The sequence below is a fragment of the Pararge aegeria genome, chromosome 3, assembly GCF_905163445.1.
Source record: "Pararge aegeria chromosome 3, ilParAegt1.1, whole genome shotgun sequence".
NCBI classification, from domain to species: Eukaryota; Metazoa; Arthropoda; class Insecta; order Lepidoptera; family Nymphalidae; genus Pararge; species Pararge aegeria.
Window position 1 is genome coordinate 14,309,475 of NC_053182.1, and position 24,252 is coordinate 14,333,726.

At 36.2% G+C, this 24,252-nt stretch overlaps 3 protein-coding genes across 4 annotated transcripts in view; 1 reads left to right on the forward strand and 2 right to left on the reverse strand.

Annotated features, from left to right (window-relative positions):
* Positions 1-24,252, forward strand: part of LOC120637367 (dedicator of cytokinesis protein 9) — a 62,865-nt gene that overhangs the window by 19,421 nt on the left and 19,192 nt on the right. The window contains exons 25-29 of the mRNA XM_039909183.1: positions 1,156-1,316; positions 1,769-1,889; positions 2,357-2,452; positions 2,933-3,063; positions 4,107-4,248. Coding sequence (XP_039765117.1) covers positions 1,156-1,316; positions 1,769-1,889; positions 2,357-2,452; positions 2,933-3,063; positions 4,107-4,248 — 651 coding nt within the window. The remainder of the gene's footprint in view (positions 1-1,155; positions 1,317-1,768; positions 1,890-2,356; positions 2,453-2,932; positions 3,064-4,106; positions 4,249-24,252) is intronic.
* Positions 4,284-17,057, reverse strand: LOC120637368 (venom acid phosphatase Acph-1-like). Of its 2 annotated transcripts, none has more exons than XM_039909184.1 (10): positions 16,960-17,057; positions 13,805-13,920; positions 12,590-12,657; positions 11,382-11,489; positions 9,791-9,872; positions 9,039-9,196; positions 8,182-8,364; positions 7,285-7,405; positions 6,249-6,496; positions 4,284-5,372 (listed from the first exon to the last, which is right to left on the reverse strand). In XM_039909184.1, the coding sequence occupies exons 1-10, from the start codon at positions 16,989-16,991 to the stop codon at positions 5,208-5,210; spliced, it is 1,281 nt and encodes a 426-aa protein (XP_039765118.1). In that variant the 5' UTR covers positions 16,992-17,057; the 3' UTR covers positions 4,284-5,207. The 2 variants fall into 2 exon arrangements, with proteins under 2 accessions (XP_039765118.1, XP_039765119.1); XM_039909185.1 differs by lacking the exon at positions 16,960-17,057 and adding an exon at positions 15,322-15,533.
* On the reverse strand, positions 19,747-23,825 carry LOC120637370 (prostatic acid phosphatase-like). The gene is made up of 7 exons (XM_039909186.1): positions 23,613-23,825; positions 23,038-23,148; positions 22,721-22,963; positions 21,502-21,684; positions 21,309-21,429; positions 20,400-20,611; positions 19,747-19,978 (listed from the first exon to the last, which is right to left on the reverse strand). Exons 1-7 carry the CDS (start codon positions 23,763-23,765, stop codon positions 19,817-19,819), a joined length of 1,185 nt encoding a protein of 394 aa, XP_039765120.1. The 5' UTR covers positions 23,766-23,825; the 3' UTR covers positions 19,747-19,816.

A 24,252-nucleotide genomic window follows, 5' to 3' on the forward strand; every position in this document is an offset into this window, starting at 1 on the left:
AGAGAATTTACTGCTTAGCATATGACACGTACCAAAAAAATACGTCAAGAGTGGCTTTTATTAAATCGAATTTCATAAAAATACCAGTGTTGTCAATCTAAACATTTGTAAAGTCCCGCGTGTTAGTGGCTTTTGGTTTGCATCTCTGTAATGCATCTTTAAACTACACTAAATTGACAAGTCTTCTAATAATGGTATCGTTTTCTACAGGTAATATTGTGAAAATGGCAAGAATGTTTTTGAACTGTCGATATAGTTAAGTTTAGATATTTGTGAGCAGCTAATCGTCACCATTATAAACCTATCTTCGTCCCTTTTGTAAACGAACGAGTCTCAAACCTTGAGCCTAGTAGAGTGTGCTGAAACACTTTTCCTACGAATAAATATCGCCCTTATCCAATCGAAATAGAGTTGAAAAATAATGCAGTAAACAATTTAGTTGTCAAACATTGCAATGAACGTAATAATGATACCTTACGAGTATATACTAAGTATTTACAAGTATGTTAGTGGATATCGACTATTTTTAAATATCCGTGAGTTTCCTACAGGAGCTTGCGACAGGTTTGGACGCTCTAGAAAGAAAAATATCATTGTGAAACGATCAATAGCATATTTATCGGTTAAAATATTTAAATAAATAAGTATACTAAGACAACACACACATCGCTATCTAGCCCCAAAGTAAGCGTAGTTTGAGTTATGGATACTAAGATAGCTGATGAATATTTTTATAAATATAATATAATATATAATATACAGATAAACACCCAGACACTGAAAAAAATCATGTTCATCACACAAACATTTTTTCAATGGAATCGAAACCACGGCCTTGGACGCGGAACGCAGGGTCACTGCCCACTCTGCCAACCGGCTGTCAATAAACCTACCGTAAAATTCGTGTTTTGTGTTAACGCTAAGTCGGCGGTTATAGATCAAAATGTTGAGTATTTCCAAGTATTTATCGATAAGAACTATATTAAAAGTTATCTGTGTGTGAGCTACACAACTTCTTTCTTTACCTAAACCATAAAACTATGCTTGCATGTAGTTTGTTGGTGTAGCAAATATAAACGCCTTAATTTCTCTCTGATCTGAATCGCTGAGCTCAGACCATCCCTGAATAATCTTAATGCTACTTTTTGTTGTTAGGTGGGAGTACGCTTTGTGCTGGTATTGTGAGTTCAGTGGTGAAGCTTTGTGAAGCGAGGGCCCCATGGCTAAGGCGTGAGGCAGCAGCCTCCTTGTATCTACTGATGCGGGCTAATTTCCAACACGGTCCTGGGGGAAACCTCACGAGAGTTCACCTTCAGGTAAACTTATTTCGGATACATATTTTGCAACCAAATTATAAAAAAAATCAAAATTATAAATGTATAAATCTTGTCATCTCTTACGTGGTCCAGTAACTCTTACTGGACCTCTTTTTTACTTACTGCTCACTGCAGCCAAGTTGACGTTGTCATTACGTTTTTTCCATACATTTCTTCAGTTTATAATTAGTTAAATATGCCACAGCAGATTGAAAAAATACAAAACTTTTGAGTTATAAAAATGTTACTATCTTACTGCTTACTTTAGAGATACTGGACCTCTGTTACAGTATGAAAAGTTACATAAAAATGATTGATTGTCTGATGATTGATTTGCATTAAAATATATATAAGATAAGTATGATTTTTGGTTGTGTGGTGTTTAGGTCTATTTTATTAATTATAATCGATAATTAGTATCTTAATAATTTGTCTGTATCTTATCGACACAGGTTATCATAGCAGTGTCAAAATTGTTAGACAGTTCCACAGCGCTGAACTGTAAACGTTTTCAAGAGTCGCTCTCTGTGATAAATTGCTTCGCGACTGGCGATAAAGCTATGAAAGGAACAGGTATGTAGAAGTATTTATATATATGTACCTAATTAAATGTATGTATGATACATAGTGTACAAAGTAGGCGCACATATAAAAATTGAGGTGCAAATCTTTGCTGTTTAAAATATAATAAAATAAATATATATACATATTTTTAATAATTTGATGGCAAAGCAATGTGTTATTTTAACAAGATAATTATGTCTTTTACCCTAATCGTATTTTTTCTTCAGCGATAGACGAGATAATGCGTAGACGTGATTTTGCATAAAAGTACTGTACCCATAGTGTCAAGCTATAATTGATAATTAACAGTATTTTTTATAGGTTACAAACGTATACAATTTTGCGGATTATCCTAACGCCATTATCACTTTCTTAGATACGGATAGTATTGGCTCGTTTATTTCCCAGCTGCTATTTCTTTAAATGACCTTAAAATGGTTTTTGGTTCTATCCTTTCTCCGTTTGCCTTTACACAGGTTTATCGAGTGAGGTTGCAGAGTTAATGCGACGCGTGCGCACCGTGGTGGGAGCGCGGGCCCGACTGGCGGGCGTCGGAGGCAGCGCTGGCGCTGGTTGGTTAACTTGAAAAAATAGTAATTTTCCTTGGATATAAAGTATCCTATGTATTTTCCGGAGACTGTACATAAGACGTTACATCGGTATAGAGGTTGAACCGAACATAGACGATAACAAATTAACAAATCGACACACTTATCCAATGTTGGTATACATTCTCCTACGCTTATCAATATCCCACTTCTGAACAAAGGTCTAATGCGGGTCGGATTATCACATGCTAGTGAAATCGCGGATACTGTGGAACTATTTTGCCACGCGGAATACGAAGCTGACTGACAAAACCTGGCTAAGATGAAATATTTATATTTTTAAGCTAATATATGAAAAATCATATTATTTCGGTTTGTGTTTTTACTTGTCGTTGTATGTATTTTTAATATAACCTACATTAAAATAAGTTGTAAATATTCTCATTAAATGAAATTGTAATTTCTTTTGAAAACAAAAATGTGTTTAACCACAATTTGCTGCAGGTGCTGGCAGCGTACACCTAGCAGAACTCCAACACGCATTGGCCGCATCGTGTCGCGCGACCCCGCGATTGCGTCACGCGTGGCTCGCGACGCTCGCGGAACACAACGCACGACATAACGACCACGACGAGGTAATTGTATTGAATCACTAGTTCAGTCCTATTATAATATTAAGGATTACATGGTGATAAAGATAGACTGAGATGATGATAACAAAAATAAAACCTGGCTAAGTTTGTTGTGGGCTCTTCCTACACCCAGGCCGCGTTTGGAGCCCTCCTAGCTTTAGTTTTAAGTTAACACCATCAATAACATTAGTGTAACATGTTAAATTTATGAACGCTTCATAAGTGCCTGTAATAAGGTATGAATGAATAAAACATTTTTGAATTTGAATTTGAGTCATCATCATTATATCAATCCATTAAAGGCCCACTACAGGGCACGGGTCTACCACGCTGGCTCAGTTCGAATTGATGGTCTCCACCTTTGAGAACATAATGTGGAACTCGGCATGCAAGTTTCATCACGATTTGCAAGTGCTATTTTAATTATTTAAAACGCACATAACCCAGAAAAGTTGGAGGTGCGTTCTGGGATTCGGCCCCACGAAACTTAAGTTGAGCCCACTGGACTATCACCGTTTCAACATCGCACAATAGTTCAGTAGTCATCATTATTACCAAACCACTACGGGGGCGGGTATGAGAAGGGTCAGCCTATTTTACTCAAGTTGATTGGTTACTTAGTTATAGCGGGAAGGAAGGTCAAACAAACAAACACACTTTCGCATTAATAACATTAATAAGGATATTTTATAAATTTAAAATGCATATAAAAAAATTCGGAACCGATAGGATTTGAACCTGCGACACTCTGGCAATCGCGGCCTGAGCTACGGCTCTCCGACCGTCGACGCCGAAATTAGTATATGCCTTTCACATCAGTCTTATAGCGACTGTAGCGTCATCTAGTAAGAAACGTTGCAGTTACGATCTACTTTTTAAAAGGTGTATAATGAGACACGTTTGAAACAAGAGATGACACATTGCTATTTTATAATTTTTATATTTTTTATTAGTGTTTTTACCTACAATTGGATAAGGATATACTGTTGGTTGTATGCTTTCATCTTTATAGAGAGAATATCTTTTAACATTGCCAACATTTTCAGGCAATGTGCTGTCAGCTACACATAGCGGCACTGATCGCCGAGTACTTGAAACTGCGCGGAACACAGACTTGGGGCGCTGAAATGTTTGCTGATATCTCCATGAACATCCCGCGGGACGAAAGCGGTCTTAAAATAGACGAGGGTAAGTAGAAAAACCACAAAATACATACTTTCAAAGAGTTTTAAAATAAAAATTCAATGTACTTTATTTCATAACTGATAACGATTAGAACTAAAAACCACAACGTTATAATTAGTTTTTGATACATGGTCGTATCGCTAGGTGCCATTTTGCTATTTTTAAATGGAAGTAGTTATGAGAAAACGTACCAATCCACAAGACACACGACATAGCGACTCTTATGCCCGCTTTTACTAACGACGAAATAGGAAAAGGCTAAGTAAGTAACGCCAAATTTAAGAAGATTCCTAGGCATACATCAACCGCTCACTAGTGCTTATCACCTAAGAGTTGGTGATTTTTTTTTTTTTTTTTCTATAGATATATCATTAGACAATCGATTGAGGTGAAGCCTAGATTAAGGACAAAGGGAATTAATGACCTACCTTTTTTGGACACTATCGTATGAGCAAAAAGTAATTTATATATTTATTTGTCTAACCGCATATTCCAATCATCAGATATGCTTTAACTGTAAAATTAAAAAAGATTTAGCCTACTTGAGAACTTCATTGGAGTACTTGTGGATTAGATACGCTCAACTAGATCCAAATTAATATATATAAACTAAATAATGCCGCAATGATTCTGTTGTGCACAAATATCTAAACTAAGGTTTGGTTTAAACATTTGGTTCTCGAAAAAATGAAAAATGAACTGTTCTCTTATAAGAGAACTCAAAACTAATTACACTGTAAAAAATATTATAATTTCATTGTATTTTAGCTGCAACTAATTAACTTATAATATTGTAGGAATGAAAATGTCTTAATTGGTTTTTTTTAAACTAAACTAAACTGTAAATGACGGGTTTAAAAAAAATAGTTCCCTTTTCTACATATTACGAAGTGATTATAAGGCACTAGTCAATTTAAATTAGCTCAGAGATTTTTATACACCAGAATTGTCCGCAGTATCACTCATGGGGCATGTGTTGTATCAGGAACTAGTGCACAGTCTGTTTTGTAGTCGTACGACACTATATATTTGGTGATTTCTGTGAAAGTGTCCAATGGGCACAGTGCGTTGCATCCGGGGACCTCCATTAAACGCGGCTCCGCGGAGTCGTCGTCCCAGTAATAAATCTGAAAGAATTACTTAATATGAAATTTCTAAAGAATTCAAAATTTATTTATTTCAAGTAGGCTAACTTTATCGGTGTACTTTTGGAACTTCAAATATGTCCAACTTCAAATATGTACATATGTACCTAATAATGACAAGGGACAAGGTTTGTAAAGGAACGGGCAGCACCGTCCTCTGTGCTGCTAACTACTGCGATCTACTGCGATCCCAAACCCATCTGTCCAGCTTGGGGATGATGAGAAAACACTCCTCTTTGGACAGGCCTTTAGTCCAGCTGTTGACTGGTATAGCCTATTGGTAAATGCTGATGAATGTTAAGCAAAATGTTTTAGTATACTCGCTATAAAAAACGGCGCCTGTGTAGAGGTTATGAATCGCTTCGGGCTTCGAAAGTGTGCTTGCTAGCCTCATTATTTTAGATAGCATAACTAAGTTCGTTTGTGAAAATTACACAATTTGTTTTATCAATGATAAATGAAAAAAAACTATGAATGAATGAATACACTTTTATTGTACACCAAAGAAAGAAGTGGTTAAAGATATAAGATACACATAGAATAATAGAGTAGGTACATTTTGTTGCTATACTGTTTAAAAGGAGATTAATACTTATATTAAAATCCACAAATCGAGACTTTTCATACAATACCTCACTTGACCATAATCAAAAATTTTGACCCCATTTCTGGCTTTTAATTAATAACATCATTTATTTTTGTTCTTGCACACTATATCTGGGACATACAAAACGTCTCAAAGTTTTTAGACTTGTTGTTTTAGTTTTGGCACATTTTTTACAACCGACTGCCCGTCTGACTTCAACCCTTCTGAGGAATTATATTATACATAATGATACAATATTTATTATTACGTACCTTAAATCCAAACCTCTGTCCATGACTCAAAGGATTCTGATCTTTCTTCCCTTGGTTAGAAGGTTGTTTTTCGTGCAGTTCGAATAGTAATGCGGCTCCGGGATCGGGAAGCCGCGGCGGTGGTGCGACACAGGCTGCTAATAACGCTGCTACTGATACTGGTGTACCTATGCGGACTATCACTTTAGGGCTTGTCGAGTCCCTGGTACTTAGTACTGCTTCTTTAATTATTTGCTGTAGAAGTGCTCCTGTTAAATAATATTTCCGTACTTAAATTCTAGTTGAGCATCTGGGCGTTTGTCTTTATACGGGTAGTAATAAACATTTTACCCTTCGACCAATAAAGATGAAAATAAATAATTTAACTTCAGTAGGTTACCTTCTTAAGCTTTCTGACTCTACTAGCTAACTAGCAAATATATCATATATATAGCCGACTCAGTAATTGCTAACCTATTACCTATATATATATCCTTATATATATATTTCTTGTATGTTACTGAACGTCCTCCTAGACGGTTGGACCGATTTGAATGAATTTTTAGCGCTGGGGTCCGCTAGTATATTTATATATCTCCGGATCAAGATCTCTCCATTTCTGATTTGGTCACGTAGAGATACTAATAGCTAAACGAGTCGCGAAGACTAAATATCTATGGAAGGGGGCACATAGCTCGGAGAAGCGATAGACGTTAGGGGCCCAAGGTGCTGGAAAGACGGCCTCGCACCGTTAAACTCAGCGTTGGTAGACTCTCGACGAGCAGGACAGAGGACATCAAACTATTCGCAGATAACCGCGGGACCCAAGCGGCATAAGACCGCTCTAGAAAAGACCTATAGTCCAGCAGTGGCGTCCATTGGTTATCATGATGACGATGATGATAATGATGATAAACCTATTAAATCTACGGATACTTTGAGGACTGACAATATATCTAGTGTATTACATAAAATTACGAATTATACTTTTTGAGTTCAGAGAGCAAAATTCTGACTATAGTAGCGTCATTTAATAAAACATTTTTGGCAAACTTACCTCCGCTAAGTTTTCTTAGAAGATTATTGTGAAACATCATAGTGTACTCCAGTCTAGCAACGTCCATGAGCTTTCTTTTTACATGTTTTGCCCATTTTGGATTTGCAACTTTTATGTCATCCTATAAACATTATAGAGCTATTAATATGTAAGTATTAAAGTAAGTTCACTGTAGCGTTAGCTTTATTTTGTCATTTCTTACAGACGATCAAGCTTTTTGATCTGTAAATCCTTATAGCACCTATTAAAAATTATAGAGTCATACGTATTAGTAACGCTAGTCAAATCGGCAATCGGCGCTCCATAAAACATCTCATAAACGTTATAGATTCATAAGTATTTGTATTAAAACAAACAAAAATCACTTCGGCTTTAGCGTTATTATGTCATTTCTTAAGGACGACAAATCTATATATTACTAGCTGTTGCTCGCGACTTCGTCTGCGTTTGATTTTGTTTTTAAAGTATTCAGTATCGCTAAGCCTTAAATGTTTATAGTAGTATATATATATATAACATGTGACTGTCAATTAATTATAGACAAATAATTTGCAATAAAATAAAATTGCGACTATAATTAAAGATCTAAGCTATCCTATCTCTTAAGTTAGACCAGACTGCTCACGGTGTGCCAATTTAATTTAAAATCGGTTAAATAGTTTAGGAGTCCATCGCGGACAAACATCGTGACAGGAGATTTATATATATTAAGATATATAGGTCTGTTGTAAAACACTCAGAACACTACATACATTTGGGTACACAAGTGATTAGGTATACAATGTTTTCTCTCAATCTATCTTCAGTAATTTGTAATTCGAATCAGGGAGACAAAACAATTTTTGTTAGTACATGGGTATGTTTTTGTAAGGCTTGTGTTATAAAATAATGACATACCTGTATTACGAATAAATTATTTAAATTATAAGCGTCTTGGGGTGTACTGAAGTTGGTGCCCGTCATATGCGCAATTTTATGAAAGAGATCTCGATACGGTATTAGTAACCCTTCTTCTGTGAATGCTTTCAGTAGCCTCTGTTTCTCTTGACTGTAGCGTGGGCAGTTCTCTTCATATAGAAGCTAAAAAAAGACTAGATTTACTCCAGAGTTGAGTGGTTTTTGTCGTTTTAGAGTATGTGCTATAAAAACTATCAAGTTTACCTCCAACTTGAGGCAAATAAGTTTAAAAAGTTAATGAGCGCTCAAAAGTTAAATTGTTTAAGGAGTATACGATCTCTTATCATTCACGAACTGATCAAATTACTTAGTCGTGAAATTCTGATATCTAGCATCTCTAGACATGCGCCACTTTTGTTCTTCTAAATTAAACTATCTAACGCTATCCTTTTCCAAAAACAACGCAATAAAGGGGATGGCACCACTAAATTAAGGCCAGTCAATTTTAATCAGAATTGTTTGTACAACAGAATTGGTACAATAGTTGCACGCAATCTAAAATCGCACAGGTCTAAAAACAGTGCTATACCTGAAACTTTAATCAAGTGTGTACTATACTATTGATACAGCGGTGGCTGTATTAAACTCGCGCGAATATTTTCTGCAGTACGAATTTGGACAGCAATACGTCAGTTAATACCAAGAATTCCTATAATAAGATACGAAAATCAGGAGTTCAATTGGCAGTTTGAAGGTAAGGTGAAATTTTATCCATACGCGGAATACAACCCACGAGTATATATATCGCACGGATTTTTTCCTAGAGCTCTAACTGTATTAATATAACATTATTTTACATAGTCTTCATTCCGCGGTGGATAAGTGTAAGGCACTGGCTGCCAGTTCATAGTGTCGTTCCACATTTGGTCGAGTGGAGGTGGCCACAGCCCCGCGGAAATCAGAAGAGCTGTCATCTTGCTCAGATCCGTGTCCGAGGCTATGACAATGCTTTTCTCTGCAATCAAAAACATAAATTCATCGGTTTAGTTCAAAGTTGCCTAAAATTCCCCTATCATCATCACCAACCATAGACTAGTAATGAACTCTCATAGTCGAGAGGAACTAAGAGCGTTGACCATCCACGCTGATCCCAATGATCCGATACTCTTTTTAAGTTTCATTCTGCTTTATTACTTTACTGTAAATTGTAGGTATTTTGTTAACTGTTTTCGCGAACCAGCGATAGTTATTCTGTATCTGTCAAGAAATTCTCAGTAGCCCGGCCAGCTCGGAGATAGCAGACTGGCCTGCTCCCGTGCCTCAGATAGAGCACGTTAAACCCTCGACTCTGGATGTGACAATAATGGTTACAGTCAACACGCATAGCAGATTCATGGCGGGTTTTAAATCTAAATCAAAAAGGGGGCCTGCGCCCAACAGGCAGGAGTAGGATGATTCTCGCTTGAAATATCCATTATCATCTTTGTTCAATGCAATTATCAGGGTTTCCGGTCAGAATAAGAAGGTTTTAGTCCACCTCGATGGTGAAGTGCGTTATTTTTGGTTTGGATATTTTCCTACAGTCTAGTAATGGTATAAAATCACCTACCAGCTTCGTAGAAAAGTCCTAAGAAGTCGTTATATCTTTTTCTAAGTAATGCGCCCATTTCGAATGTCAGCAACTTTCCTTCCTGCAAGAAGATTAATTTAAAAAACATAAAAGTAAGTGATGCACTTGCGTTGAAAAGGGATCATATAGAGCGAATGCTTTTATACAAATTGATTGTGACGTGCGTTGCAAACGATATGTCATTGTTAGACTGACAGTAATTTACGTCTCTCGACACCTCGTTCCTGTTTAGAGCACCCGCGACCTTCAGAAATGGAGCTCCCTCTCGCCGCACCGGGAAGTTAACGCTTCGTTATGAATCTATCTTGAGTTGACCCTCGTATTTAATACAGAAATACCACTACAGGATACTATACTGTCTTGTAAGAAGTTCTGATACCCCGACACGTATTAGATGCAGTTCTGCAAGCAAGTTGATCAACCTTTTTTTATCATCGAACATTTTTTTTTTTATCCCACGAATAGGTAACTACACTCTTTACTAGTGGTATATTAAACCCATACCAATCGGTTTCTACGTGTCAGCGTACCAGAATCCTACAACGCTTAGTGGCACGTCTTTGTCGGTAGGTTGGTAACTAACCACGGCCGAAGCATATCCCTAGACAATTCCTCTAAATATAAAACAAGGTTCTATTAGTAAGTATTAGCAACACTTAATTCATATAAATTCACTACAAATACGAAATTCATTTAAAAATTAATTCAAAAGAATTACATCGCCAAATCACAATAGTCGGGCGTATCGATACGGTCATCGGATTAATTCGACGAATAGAGGAAACACGCTGAAGTAAGCCTTTGTTAAAATACCACATTTCATGATTTACATGCAGAACTGATTAATGAAAACGAGGACGTATTGGTATTCACAGCACAGCTTATTAAGGTAGCATAGTAATGGCCTATAATCTAAATCAATTTGGTACAGCGAACCGCAACACTTGGTATTGTACCGCATTTTTTTAGTGATTCAACCCGATGTAAGACAAATATATTTTAAACATAACATAACTACGTAAATGCGTCGTTTCTTCATCATGTTCAAATATCCGTATTTGAACGTGATGATGATGATGACACGAGGCTCTGGTTTCAATTCCTGGGTCGGGCCATGATGGCTTAATTATAAGATATTTCTGTTTAAAATTCCGTGTACCTCTGGAGATAGGAGGTATCAAACGTGGCTCGCAGGGCAGTTTAGCAGTCGGTCTCGATTACTATCACTATCGCTCCTGGGACAGAGGACTGTGCAGCATAACACGATTCTCAAGAATAACCTTGAGTTTAAAGCTATTAAATACACATTTGGGATATGACATGACGGATCGTAAAGTGAAAATAAATAATGCATTTATTCCTATCGCTACGTACCCTACAAGTCGTTGTATTTATAGTAAATTCATTGTTACGAAAATCATAGTAATGAATTTTGAAAATTTTGGAATTTACATTTCGTTACCTCATGGGCCATAGGTTTATGCATGAACCTTAGCAACAATTTGCCATTACACATTCAAAAAGTCATAAGCAGAAGTATGTTTGACGCTTTTGGTTTAGAGATACTTACATTTGTCAAAGCTCCTGCGCCGTAAGGGACAAAAACGTGGTCTGGCGGGGGCGCTCCTAACATTTCCAGCTCCCGTTCACTAGGTGTACGCTCTCCGTGTGACATAAGCTACAAAATAATGTTTAAATGTACAGTATATATCCTTACATCTAAAATATGTGAATAGTGTACAACTTTTCTGATCTGCATAGTATCTCCCATATGTTACAGAAGGAAGACTATATATGTGCCAAATACAATTCAGATTTGCAGTGCCGGTTATACATGATGTCCCAAGAAATAGTGTCAAGTGGTTGTTCAGGGATAAAAAACCATTAGGGCTACCTGAATCATCCCTATGTATGTCCCGCGATTTTAAGTAGATATTGAGTTGAGATTTATGATTTTTCTCGAATTTTTTAGACAAATTCGTGTAGCAAATGACAGGGTAACATTTTTAAGATTAAATGATAGCATTTTTACCCTAATGGTGTTCTACCTCTGGACAACCGCTTGACACTATTTCTTGGGCACCCTGTATACCCATCACATATAATCATCAGATTCTCAGAAGTAACAAACTGTTACATTTATAGTATAACCAGCAGAGCCCCACAATTCCACCCGTGTTAAATTAAACAAGAATTGTTGAAAATTCTCTCAGTTTTTTTGAAAATTTGTGTGTGTGAATTGATTTGATGTGATTTTAGACATACAAACAAAAAATACTCTTTAGCTTTATAATATTTTTAAAGCTTTACCCCATAGTGGCTCACATATACAAAAACTGGATAGTTTCATATGATTTACATAAAGTAGGTAAACCAACATAACTTTGTCCTTAAAATACCAACAATATCCAGTATTCTCCAAAATTTTCAACAGTGTTATATCATTAAATTCAACATTGATATAGTAATAGTAATAAGTTTATTTCAATTAACAGTTACACAGCAAATTAAAAATAGTACAAAATAAGGCAAACATAAGGTAATGTGTATCATGAAACCCAAATTCGATAATACTGCTATAGTGCAAGACTGAGTCGCAGTTATTATCGCCCGTCTCTGGAGCGAGAACCATACACTTAAATTAAATCTAGTGAGATTAATAAAAATAAAAACCGAAAAACTAAATACATAACCAAAATACATTTCTAAGTCGTTTAACGACTACATCGTATGCAGTTTATAATTTGCTGTAGGTAGATAAATGTATATGAAACTCACCACGTGCACTTGTCGAAGTATCGTCAGCTCTACAGTACTGTCCTTCATCAGAATCACTGCTACGAGGGCTAAATTAACAATTATTGGCTATTATTATTTCATAGTTGTGCATTCACACTTGTAACAGAAAACGCATTCCTGCCTTTCATCTATATTAATGGAAAAAAATTCATATGTGCATAATTTCCTCAGTTTTGAAATACGTAGTACCTTGTGTTAAAGTGTCCTTGATTAAATTAAAGTTTAGTGTACCTACAACAAATGGATGGCATTCATGAGGTCAAATAAATAGGATTAAACAAACCAAATCTTATGTCATCATCATAATCGTATTATCCCATTACCGACCCACTACAGGGCACGGGTCTCCGGCCTCCGCCCACAATGAAAAGGGGTTGAGGCCGTAGTCCACCACGCTGGCCCAATGCGGATTGGTGGACTCCACACACCTTTGAGAACATTATGGAGAGCTCTCAGGCATGCACGCTACCTCACTATATTTTCTTCACCGCTAATTGCTAAAAGCGCACTAAACTTATAAAAGTTAGAGATGTGTGCAGGGATTCGAACTGGCCACCCCGAAAGTAAAGTCGGAAGTCCTGCCGCTTCAAATCTTATTTGTTATGTAGATACTTTTCATTGACGAACGCATACTCTTACTGCATTGTCAACTTTGCTGGCGCCCATTATTCGAGATATAGGACGGAATTTTATAAATTCCGTCCTATATCTCGAATAATCTTCAACAGCTAGCATCAGCATAGTAAAATTTAAATGGTACGAACAACAAAAATAAATAAACAATACGGTGCACGCTTTCAAATAAAACATATAAATCATCAAACTTTTACACATTACGGAAATTTATTGGTTATGTTTTGTAAGTATCTTGAAATGTTGCAGTCTAAGTAAGAAACAAAGGAACATACACGATGACAGTATGTGCTGCAATTTCTTTTTGCAATAAAAAATTAAATTGATTTTATACTATATTTATACAATAGATATTTTGATATTTTGAAATCGAATAAGGGTACCTAGCCTAATGTGAGATTTTCTACTAACTTGCGAGGTAACAGTATTTTCAATAGATGGCGCTTCTTCGATTCCATACAAATCGTAATTAACTTTCACGCGTTCGAATAAGTAGACGTAGGCATGAAAACTTAAACTAGGCACTTAAGGTAAACAAAAGTAAGCAAACAGTTGACAGACCGGCGATGAGTGAGACGCCCACCAGCACGCCGAGGCAACAGCATGTGTGTTCTGTGCGCATACCGGCCGCCACTTCCGATGCGCTGGTCGGCTCCTCCTCGCGACCGCCCTCTTTCCTGTACCGTTTACACACGCATTATTGAACGAATCCAGCGAGGTCTAGTGTGGCCTTGGGTGAAATTGCATTTTCTTGGTCTGTCTATGATCTGTCTGTCATAGCTCTATGCTTCTGGACGAGGGAATATATGAACTATAAATCAACAAGTATAATGAAAAGCGTAGGCAAAAAACAAAAAAAAAAATTGTGGGGTACAAGAAAAGTTTCCTTTTTTGTCGAGTGGCGCAGGGGTGAGCGCCGTGGCCTTATAATTGGTAGTACCCGGGTTGGATCCCCAGCAGAGGCAATTTGGGAACTTCAGAATTTAATCTTGTCTGGTCTAATGGGAGGCTTCGGCCGTGGCTAGTTACCACACTGCCGATTAAGACGTGCAGCAAAGCGATTCAGCGTGCCGGTAAACGACAAGGCCGCGTAGCAACCGATTAAGGGTTATGGATTTAATAGAACTATAGTAGACTGTGTCATCACTTACGCAAGTGCTTGCACGCAAAACATAAAAGAAACAAACGTCACAAATATACCGATAAATTTTGGTATGCATAGGTGGCCTTATTGCTGGAAACCATTTAGGCAGGGTACCTATAGGCATACGTATCAGATATGGATGAGGGAAACATGCCTTGAACATGTGTTTTAAATATGATCTGAGGGGGCGTGCATTATATTTCTTGGTGCCATCTATAGGAATATACCGTGTATATAATTGTTCAAGCAGTGCCAACTTCGAACCAAACTGAAAACACTAATGTCTGTACTATGGTTTATACAGAAACTTAACACTGCTCGTCCATGACTTGACTCACGTTTCCACGGTGACTTAAGCCCCGGTGAGCCCTGGACAGACCCTTAGAAAGTCCTAAAAATCACATATAATTAGGGGAAACGACAAATAGAGGCGCTGAAATGCATAGAACCTCGGTAAAACACTGATCTTTAAAATAATGATTATCTACCATGTATGTTTTAAAAGATCCTGACGTATTTTGCTTCGTATGGACAGACCCTCAGAAAGTCATTAAGCCCACTTATAATAAGGGGAAGCGCAGGATTCTGATTCTAAGGTGATGCATTGCAAGTAACCTTTGTAGATAACCGATCTCTATTGGATAGAAGCAGGCGTTACTTTGCGGAAATCCATTCATATATTATGAAAATAAAGCTTAATTTCTCGGCGATGTACCCACCGAGGGTACATTGCCGAGGATTTGTTTGGTGTGGAGTAAACGGATTGAAGAAATTATAAATTACACCATAAAGATTCGCCTGCTGAATATGATCCCTTTAATTGTTATTGACTATGCTACCATTTACGTTTTGAATAGATCCTCTCAATATTTTCACATTTAAGCTAAGAGGTTCTTTAACAAAGTGTGTGTTTTCAAAACAAACCGTCACTCACATTTTCCTCCGCCGGATTGACAACTCTACATCGTAGTCCTATCTTGGCTCGTGTTTCACCACTTCAAGTTAATTCATCCTAAAAAACCTATGCCCGTACCATTTAACAACACAATGGGCGAACTAGACCTGTATCCCGTGTATGGAGCGGCCGATACCGGGCCGGAAGTGCACTACACGCGATGTGATGTCCCACTGAGGACGACACAGTCGCTCGGCAGATTCACGGTCGCTGCGACCTGTCGCTCAGATGATTGACTTTGTCCAATCGATTGTACGGCGTCTATTTACACACGCGTGAGCTGACATCGCCATTTGTATGGCTGTACCCAGTACCCGGGCCGAGGTAACGCCCTTGCCGACGTCAGCGGCTATTGGAACTACTGATTTCATCAATTTATTGATCCCCTATAGATGTCGGTATTTTATGTGACATGCAGCTTATTGACATAGCAAGTTCGATTCTGTTAGGTTTTCGGTCAATGCCTGGGATAATAGAATTATGTTTATCCCACGGTCTTCTTTTTTGTAGTACCTAGTTTAAAACCTTCGCTTATATTATGTTTGATTACTGATTGAAGTTTTCAATGTTACTCGTAAAATGTTACCATAAAGTTGATAACGTGATAACAGATATTCGGTCTTAGAATTTCCCAACATATTTAATAAGTAACTAGTGGTTCCCGTGTTCTACTACTGACAAATTCACATATAAACTTTCATCCGCTATTCTACAGATGCATCGATCGTATGCCGTTTGCGGGGCCCTCTAATACAATTGTTCATCATCATCATGATGATCTTTTAATTTACAGATACTGACTGAGCCCCGTGGTTCAACCCGCGTTTACCTACGATAAGTCAGGTCTATCTCTATTTCCCTACAAATGGTAAACTTGTAAATGCCAGAGTTGCGTGAGGTGGTAGAGTCACAACAAACATACTGACTTGACGTTTCAAAACTCTTTATAAACTAAGCCTACTTTAAATAAAAAAATTTATCGTTGAGAACAACAAACGAACAAACACACTTTTTTCATATATATATACGAAAAGAAAAGTTCACTTATGAATATTGTAATACACCATCTGCTAAGGTAAACCCTTTTCCTTATTTAATTCATAAAATCAAATTCTAAATTCGAATTCAAAAATGTTTTATTCATGTGCACCTTATCACAGGCATTTAAGAAGCGTTAATACATTTAACTTGTTAACACACTAATGTTAGGTGATGGTGATAACTGCATTCGTTAACTTAAAACTAAAGTTAGGAGGTTTCCAAATGCGCCCTTGTCTAAGAAGAAGCCCACAACAAACTTAGTCAGGTTTTTTTTTTATCACCATCTCACAGTCGAGTTAACGTTTTTCTATGAAGTTAGAGCAGATCATATCCAAACTTTTTTATCACACATGTAATCCTCAATTTTATAATAGGATCTTATTGATAGACATCTTAAGGATTTCATCTGGTTATTTGTTATATAATGATATACAATTACCCTTAAATGAATTACTAATTTTATGCAGCCTAGTAAACTGCACTACAAGTTTATTTTTACTTTTACATATTAAGTAGACAACTTAACATATAGACTGATAGAAAAGTAATAAATTAAAAAAAATATCAATATCTTACTTCAAACACACTACGATGTCCGTTAAATACATACGAGTCAAATATGAAATTGTATAGACACAGTGTCGCTATTTCCCTAACTTTGCACCGTGGCCGTGATCACTGATATAACAACTACAGCAGCTACTCAGCGGTCCATATCTCAGTTGTAAAATCTGATAAAAGGCAGTAAAATAATAGCTTAGTTTGTAATACGAGCAACAATTAAACAGTACCATCTTTCGTTAACGTGATAATTTTATTATCTGGTGACATTAACGTGATAAAAATACTAATTAGTAGAGCTGGCTTTGGTCGTGGCTAGCTCCCATCCTACCAGCTCAGCCGAGCATCTTTATTCAATTCTAAATTAATTAAATTCAAGTTGCTCTCCTTTATCAGCCTTTTTGAAGTATGTATATAATTAAAGTATATTTGTTTGCAATTTAACCAATATTTCGGACGGAGTATCTACCGAGAAGAAACCGACAAGAAACTCAACAGTTGCTCTTTTCCAAAATCATTGTACGAATTAAGATAATGTTAACGAATTAAAATAAGCTATCGATATTGAGGAATTCATCACTAGTGTAGTTAGCATGATGTATAAGCCCTGCGGTTCCCCCGCAAAAACTACGGAAAGTAGCTTATAGCTACATCGTCCACAACATTCTCGAATAAATCAGCTAAGATTTTTCAATCGTACTGGCAGTTCCAGATATATAAATCTACATACACACTGCTTTACGATATTAAGTAGAGAAAGTAACTTCTATCAACTTCATTTAACATATTTCAACAAACGACTAAGATGTTCGCGAATAATTGGTCCATTCTTGTTCTTGGAGCTTCCATCATCAACCACAAGTGACTGCTAATAATGTGTAGCCTAGTAACAGCACCAAATATCAGTCGATAGTGCCGGGTAAGGAACGTTAAACCAAGCCAATTAATCGATGGGTGCTATATTTATCACTTAGATCCTATCACTAACTAAGAATAGTGATTTTTAAAGGAAGAGTCGATATCGTACTCTGATGCAGCCTTAAAGATGGCCAAGAAAATTTCTAACATTTCCAATTCCAATTTATAGCATTTTAGTAGCCCAACAAAATATTAATAATACAAATTATCGCGGTCCCAATGTATCGTGTAGAGGTGCGTAATAATTAAGGTTAGTTATGGTTTCACGATATAATTAAATAACTACAGAAAAGTATATGTTTACATATACGTGAGACAATTTTATATAGGTACCCTATGATTTTGAGGTATAATTATTAATTCAAAAGCCTTTATTATTATCCTTTTGTTTTCGAACATCATACATCTATACAATATACATACTGCTCCCCCTTGTTTAATATAAGAAGCGCATCATACATATTTGAAAGTTGAAACACAGTGCCTATCAAGTTTTTTTTACAATTAATTAACGGTCTTTCTTGTCTGCTTTTTCTTAGTACCGAAACTAAATTCTAATTCAAAATTTATTTATTTGAAATAATATAAGTACTTTTGAAACGTCAAGTCCGTCTATTTGTTGTGACTTTAGCACAAACTACAAACAGACTTTTCGAAAGCCTTACAAGCTATCTCGCCTGTGGTTTGGCCTGCCTATGCAAACTTGTATAAATCACTCGCGAGGCATTAATTCCTACTTGTAATAAATATGTTAAAGGTATAACAATGTCTCAAAAAAACAAATTATACTATTTATACTGATATTTCCTCCTTGTGTAGGTTAAAATACTTTAATCAAGATATCTAGCTCAGTGAGTAGGACTTCGACTTTGCTCTCGGGGGGCCGAGTTCGAATCCCAGCAAGCCCGTTCGAATCTCTAATTTTTCTTAGTTATATGCGTTTTAAACAATTCAAATTTCACTGGCGTCAACGGTGAAGAAAAACATAGTGAGGAAACCTGCATGCCTGAGAGTTCTCCATAATGTTCACAAAGGTGTGTTGAGTCCACCAATCTGCAATGGGCCAGCATGGTGGACTACGGCCTTAACCCCTTCCCATTTCGGGGGGATACCCGTGCCCTGCAGTGGGCCGGTGATAGGTTGATAAGACGATGATGATGATGAATCAAAATATGGCATTTTATTTACGAGTATGATGAACTCGAACGACACCTAGAACGCATAAAAAATTTTAACAAAAAAACAAAATCACGATCACGATCAACGTCACGCACTGCATTAAAATACATAATATATTATGAATTAAATTTTAAGGTATTCAGTTTAACTTAATTATTATATTATTAACTTATGAAATAAATAAAAGACAAAGAATGTTAGGTATATATAATATTGTATTTACCATAGAAGAAAAAAGTTATCTCTTTGTTTCTAAGGTTATGTTTTTGGGAATAGCCAGGGTCTGTTGAAATTACGTTTATTATTATATGAATGTGATTCAATTCATTTGCGGAATTTTAATCATAGGTTGATTAAAACATCGAGCGTTGGCTGATAAATTTTAATCGTGGTGTGACAATTATTTACATTATTTATTGTTTTTCTGGTATAACACTAAATATCACAGCCATTTTATTCAAAACATTCAACAATAAATTATAATATATTCCACAATGTAATATTGTTTATGTTATTGAAGTTATGACAATATAAAAATAATAATTGCTTTTCATACCTATTTATTATTAATAACGTGTAAACTTTATTTGAAAGTACAAATTCATTTCGTTTAACAAGAGCTTGATTAGGAAATGATTTAATATACTTTAACGATAACATAAATAGTAGGTACGGTAGCTTCAATTTTCTTTAAAAATCCGGGAATATAATTTTTGATAACAAGCTAAGCTTAAAAGCTTTAAATAAATAATGCTTTAAATTATTATATTCTACATTATACGTCAAGAATGAAACACTGTTCCTTGTATTCGCTCCGGGAAAGTACATTATTCTTCGTCAAAGTAATGAAAGTGTCGTAGTCACAAAATGGCTGCCCCCCACATCCGGAGATTGGAAGAATAATTCCTGGACCACCGGCATCTGGTGCGTATACCGCCTTGGACAAAAAATAACTATTAAGTATGTCAATGTAGGCAATATGATATTTTTTCTACTAACATTAGTTTAATCCTTTAAAATTTCACATGATCACATAACTTAATGAATAAATACGCTTGTCGAGAAAGAGGGTTTCACCGTTTTGACTGGCATTTAGTTAAGCCATGGAGTTATATTATATAGGAAGCGTAAACTTAACAAGTCTTTACAGAAACAATTGAAATTGTTACAACTAAAGAACCTATCATAAAAACTTCAAGGTATTGAGAGTATCAAAGCGTAAAAGTTTCATTTCCGTATACAGACTGGGATTATCGACTGGACGTCTCATAGAGTTAAAAGAGTTCTTAACGTCTTGTCTGATAGTCATTAGGTATTTTATAGGAAATCACAATTAAATGCTATAAATGGGTTCTTACAGTAAAACCATACTGCCCTGTCGACAGTCGCTTCCTAAATTCCAATAGTATCGCTGATCCAAATTTAGGCTGGTGCGGCTTGAAAACTCCTACTGCTGCCATAAGTGCTGCAACGTTGTTCTCGTGGGCAGAGTATAATTGCAAGTTTGGTTGCTCTTTGTCTCCTGTCATAGCGGCACTCGTCGCGTTTAATATGTCCCCCAAAAGTATTCCTGGGATCAAAATGTATAAATTCGTACATAAAATTTACTACAATTATGTAAGGCTGTATAATACATACGTTAGTGGATCTCAATTTTATGCATTGATTTAATGTTACTACTGATATTATACTCTTAATTTGAAGGTTTTTTCAATATACTTGACAAATAACGATCATAAACACAGTATGGACTGATCTCAGTAGCAACTGCCATCGTCGAGGTTTGAGATTCGCTTTGCGGATGTGTGTTGAATACGCAAGTGCATCCCGTACTCTCCACTACACATAACGACCCCGTTGTCCCCGAGAAAAAAAGTTGGGGCCTCAAAGATGATGCCCATAGGTCGACGTTCCTCTTCAACTCATCGAGCCCTAGAATAGGATCAGTCTTTGACTAAGCTTCGATGCTCGCCCGAATACCCTAAGTCACTGCGAAAACCATTCTGGGACTTATAAGTGCACACAATCAGGAAAAACTGTCGTCATTATATTAATTGTTGTTAGAAGACACACAACTCGAAACTAAAGTAGGGCTATTCTGTCTACAATACTCTATAAAAAATAATGTCTCCACTTTAGACGGGTCAATTAGGTTTAGTTTAGAGATTTTTGTAAACAGAATTGGCACCAACTCGGTGTATCTCCAGGTCGGGACTAGGTGTCCTATAACCATTAAACGTTGTATAAAATCTATAGTGTTTCTTTACCTGTTGATAAGCGTATCAATTCACTATCATAGAATTGGCAGGCATATTCAATCTTTGTAATTTCTTTAATTTTTGGCATCACCTCCTGGGCCCAAGTTGGAGGATTCACTCCTACATTTGCCTAAAAAAATGTATAATGACAAAATCGAAAACTTGCTAACAAAAATAAAATGCACTTTTTCAAGTTACTTACTAAAGTCTGAAACAAGTTATCTAAATAGAAAACGTCTTCTAATGTGGTTATATTAGTTCCTGTTTTCAGACTTAAATATTTGAAGAGGCTTTCATACGGCTTTATCAATTTCTGAACCTCCGGCAAGCCATATACCTTTTCCCTTAGTTTAAGATATCGTGGACAGTTATAGTAGTATAGCAACTGCAAAAATGATTAAAGTTATTATAATTACTGTAAAATAAAAAAATAAATATCCTAACAACAGCTTATACAAAACGCATAATATGAAAGTTTCAGGTTGCTTAAAATATTTTACTTATAAGTACCTAAAATATAGTTGGTTTTGACCGGGACTTTCACTTACTTTTGATAATGACTATTTTTATAAAAAAAAAAAAAAGGTTTCGCGCATAAAAGTTATCACGTTAATGGCCTATTTCATTATTAACTAAACTAACAAAATCAGATTCAAATTGGAAAGTATATTATTAATAATAATAACAAAAGGGTATCATATACCAAAGGCTATTCAATTAGAGTTTTGACCATAAGTAATCCAGAAAAATAATATAAAGCGCAAGCTGGCGATGCTACTTGACGGCTGAGGTTATATTGTGTAGAATAGCGTATTAAATTTTTTCGTAGAAATCATTAGCATAGTCACACGCCACTGCATCAATGTCGGTTGGTAGGTTTTTACTAATACTATAATAACCGAGATCTACGGATTAAAATGCTCCGAGGCGCGAATGGACAAGACCAATTTCTCAACTCCAAGCTACGAGTAGTACTGAGAATATCTTAAGAGAAAAATTCAATACCTGATTACCCGGGAATGGAACCCAGGACCTTGTAATCCTTAGTAAAATGTAGTTGGCAGTAATAGTTCATAATAGGTACATGAATTTTATAACGCAAATTCACATATAGCAAAAGTAGGAAATGCGGAGAACGAGAAGCGACGTCTCCCAAAGGGTCCAAAATTATATGATTTGGATACTCAGTGAGATTGACTGACTGCGATTGAAAGGGGATTTTATTACCTTCTTTGAACCGAAATGTGTTATTGCGAGAATTGATGTCAAACAGGCGGTCTATATGCCAAGACCACACCAACTGCCTTGTTGGGCTAGTGGTGAGCATACTCGCTAAGCAATAATTTAATTATAAATGTTGTGGCGACCCCTCATAACGTAGGATAAAGGCAAGAAGAAGTAGACTTAATTATACTACGCACGTCATCATCCTCGTGAGGTTCCGTGTCGTAGGGCACCGGTTGCCAGTTCAAAAATGGATTCCACCTCTGTGCTTGGGTTGGAGGAAAGATGGCAGCCAGTGCAGTCAATGCCGTCATCTTGGTTCGCGCGTAGTCCGTAGTCCGCACAGAAGTCTCATCAGGCAAATATAATTTGGATATAAGTTTATTATTGTATCGATTCCTCAAGTATTCACCAACGCGAAAGCCTCTCTGCTTGCCTTTCTGATTAACAAACAGACAACAAAGGTTAAATTTTTATCAATCGTTATTAAATTATTTTTTATGTTGATACTTACATTTGTCAAAGCCTTTTTGCCATACGGAAAGAATATATTATTATTCAGGTGATCCCCTGGGAACTTGTCTAATTCTTCCTGATCTGGTGTTCTGTCACCATGACGAAAAACCTAGTGTCAGAATATTACCTTAATATTGTTTTCTTGTAATCATCTAATTAAATCGCATTGCATTTAAATTGTCTAACTAATTAAGCGTTATCTTTCAGCTACGCGTCAATGTCTTGTTATTTTTTTTGTTGAATTGTCATAAAAAGGTGTTAAACTAGCTAATTATTCGAAAAATATTAAACGGATATTTTTTTAAGGATGAGATAATTAAATCGGCGTGTACCACTTACTCAAGCCGATTTAATACAAGTTTTAAATACATTTTTTAAGCTATCTTTCTGCTAAAACTAAATTTAAATAGGTATAATGTGATTATATTTAATTTTGGTAGTATTTACCTGCCTATCTAATAATTATAGGTATTAAAATCGTGAGTTAATTGAAACGTTAATTTGTTAAATTTTATTTTAAATTCCTCAATGCAGGTGTCCTGCATATAGAATAAACTAAGGTGAAGGACATACCACAAAAGACATTAGCAGCTCAGTGTCAGTCAGGCGATTTTCAACCATTCCCATCTTATTGTTTGGGTTTGTTGTTAGGCCAGAAGTCTCTTCTGCATGTTGAACGTCAACATACGCCACTATCATCAGAACTATGACATACACGGATTCCATTGTACAATAAAACCTAGCGTTGGTTTCTTATCGGCATTATCTACGCGCGTTCACGAGCCGAAATCGACTGCCATATAGTAAGGCCTCCACTCTATTTATATAGAGATTTAAGTACATCTGTAGAGGACCGGGGCCGTACCTAGACTCGGTGCGAAATTGTCGCCTGTAATATCACATATCCAGTGTGAAAAATTTGTATACAAGAACAAAACCAATATGTCTTCAGCTGCTATATATTTGCGTTACCACTGTGAATGTGGATATCTCTTTCGACAACAAAATTAAATTAAATTCAATAAAGTATTTATTTTATTCCATTTATAGGGAACTCGTTTAGTCGGGTATTTCAGATTATTAAAGCTCTTATACTGAACTTACAATATAATTATTTTTGCTGGCGTTCAATGTATCTATTCTTCCCTACATCCTAAATAATATGATAAATACTAATGTGACTTTTATGTGTTTGGCACGCCCTATACCATAC

Bases quoted from the DNA above. Each gene is read 5' to 3' on its own strand.
- LOC120637368 (XM_039909184.1), bottom strand. From the start codon at position 16,991: ATGTATTTAACGGACATCGTAGTGTGTTTGAA. The intron at 6,497-7,284 runs GTAAGTTTGCCA...ATTATTTAACAG, and splicing joins TCTAAGAAAACTTAGCGGAG to GAGCACTTCTACAGCAAATA. The intron at 5,373-6,248 runs GTACGTAATAAT...TAATTCTTTCAG, and splicing joins GACAGAGGTTTGGATTTAAG to ATTTATTACTGGGACGACGA.
- LOC120637370 (XM_039909186.1), bottom strand. From the start codon at position 23,765: ATGGAATCCGTGTATGTCATAGTTCTGATGATAGTGGCGTATGTTGAC. The intron at 21,430-21,501 runs GTAAGTAACTTG...ACATTTTTTTAG, and splicing joins ATAACTTGTTTCAGACTTTA to GCAAATGTAGGAGTGAATCC. The intron at 19,979-20,399 runs GTAAGAACCCAT...TTTTTGTCCAAG, and splicing joins CAGGGCAGTATGGTTTTACT to GCGGTATACGCACCAGATGC.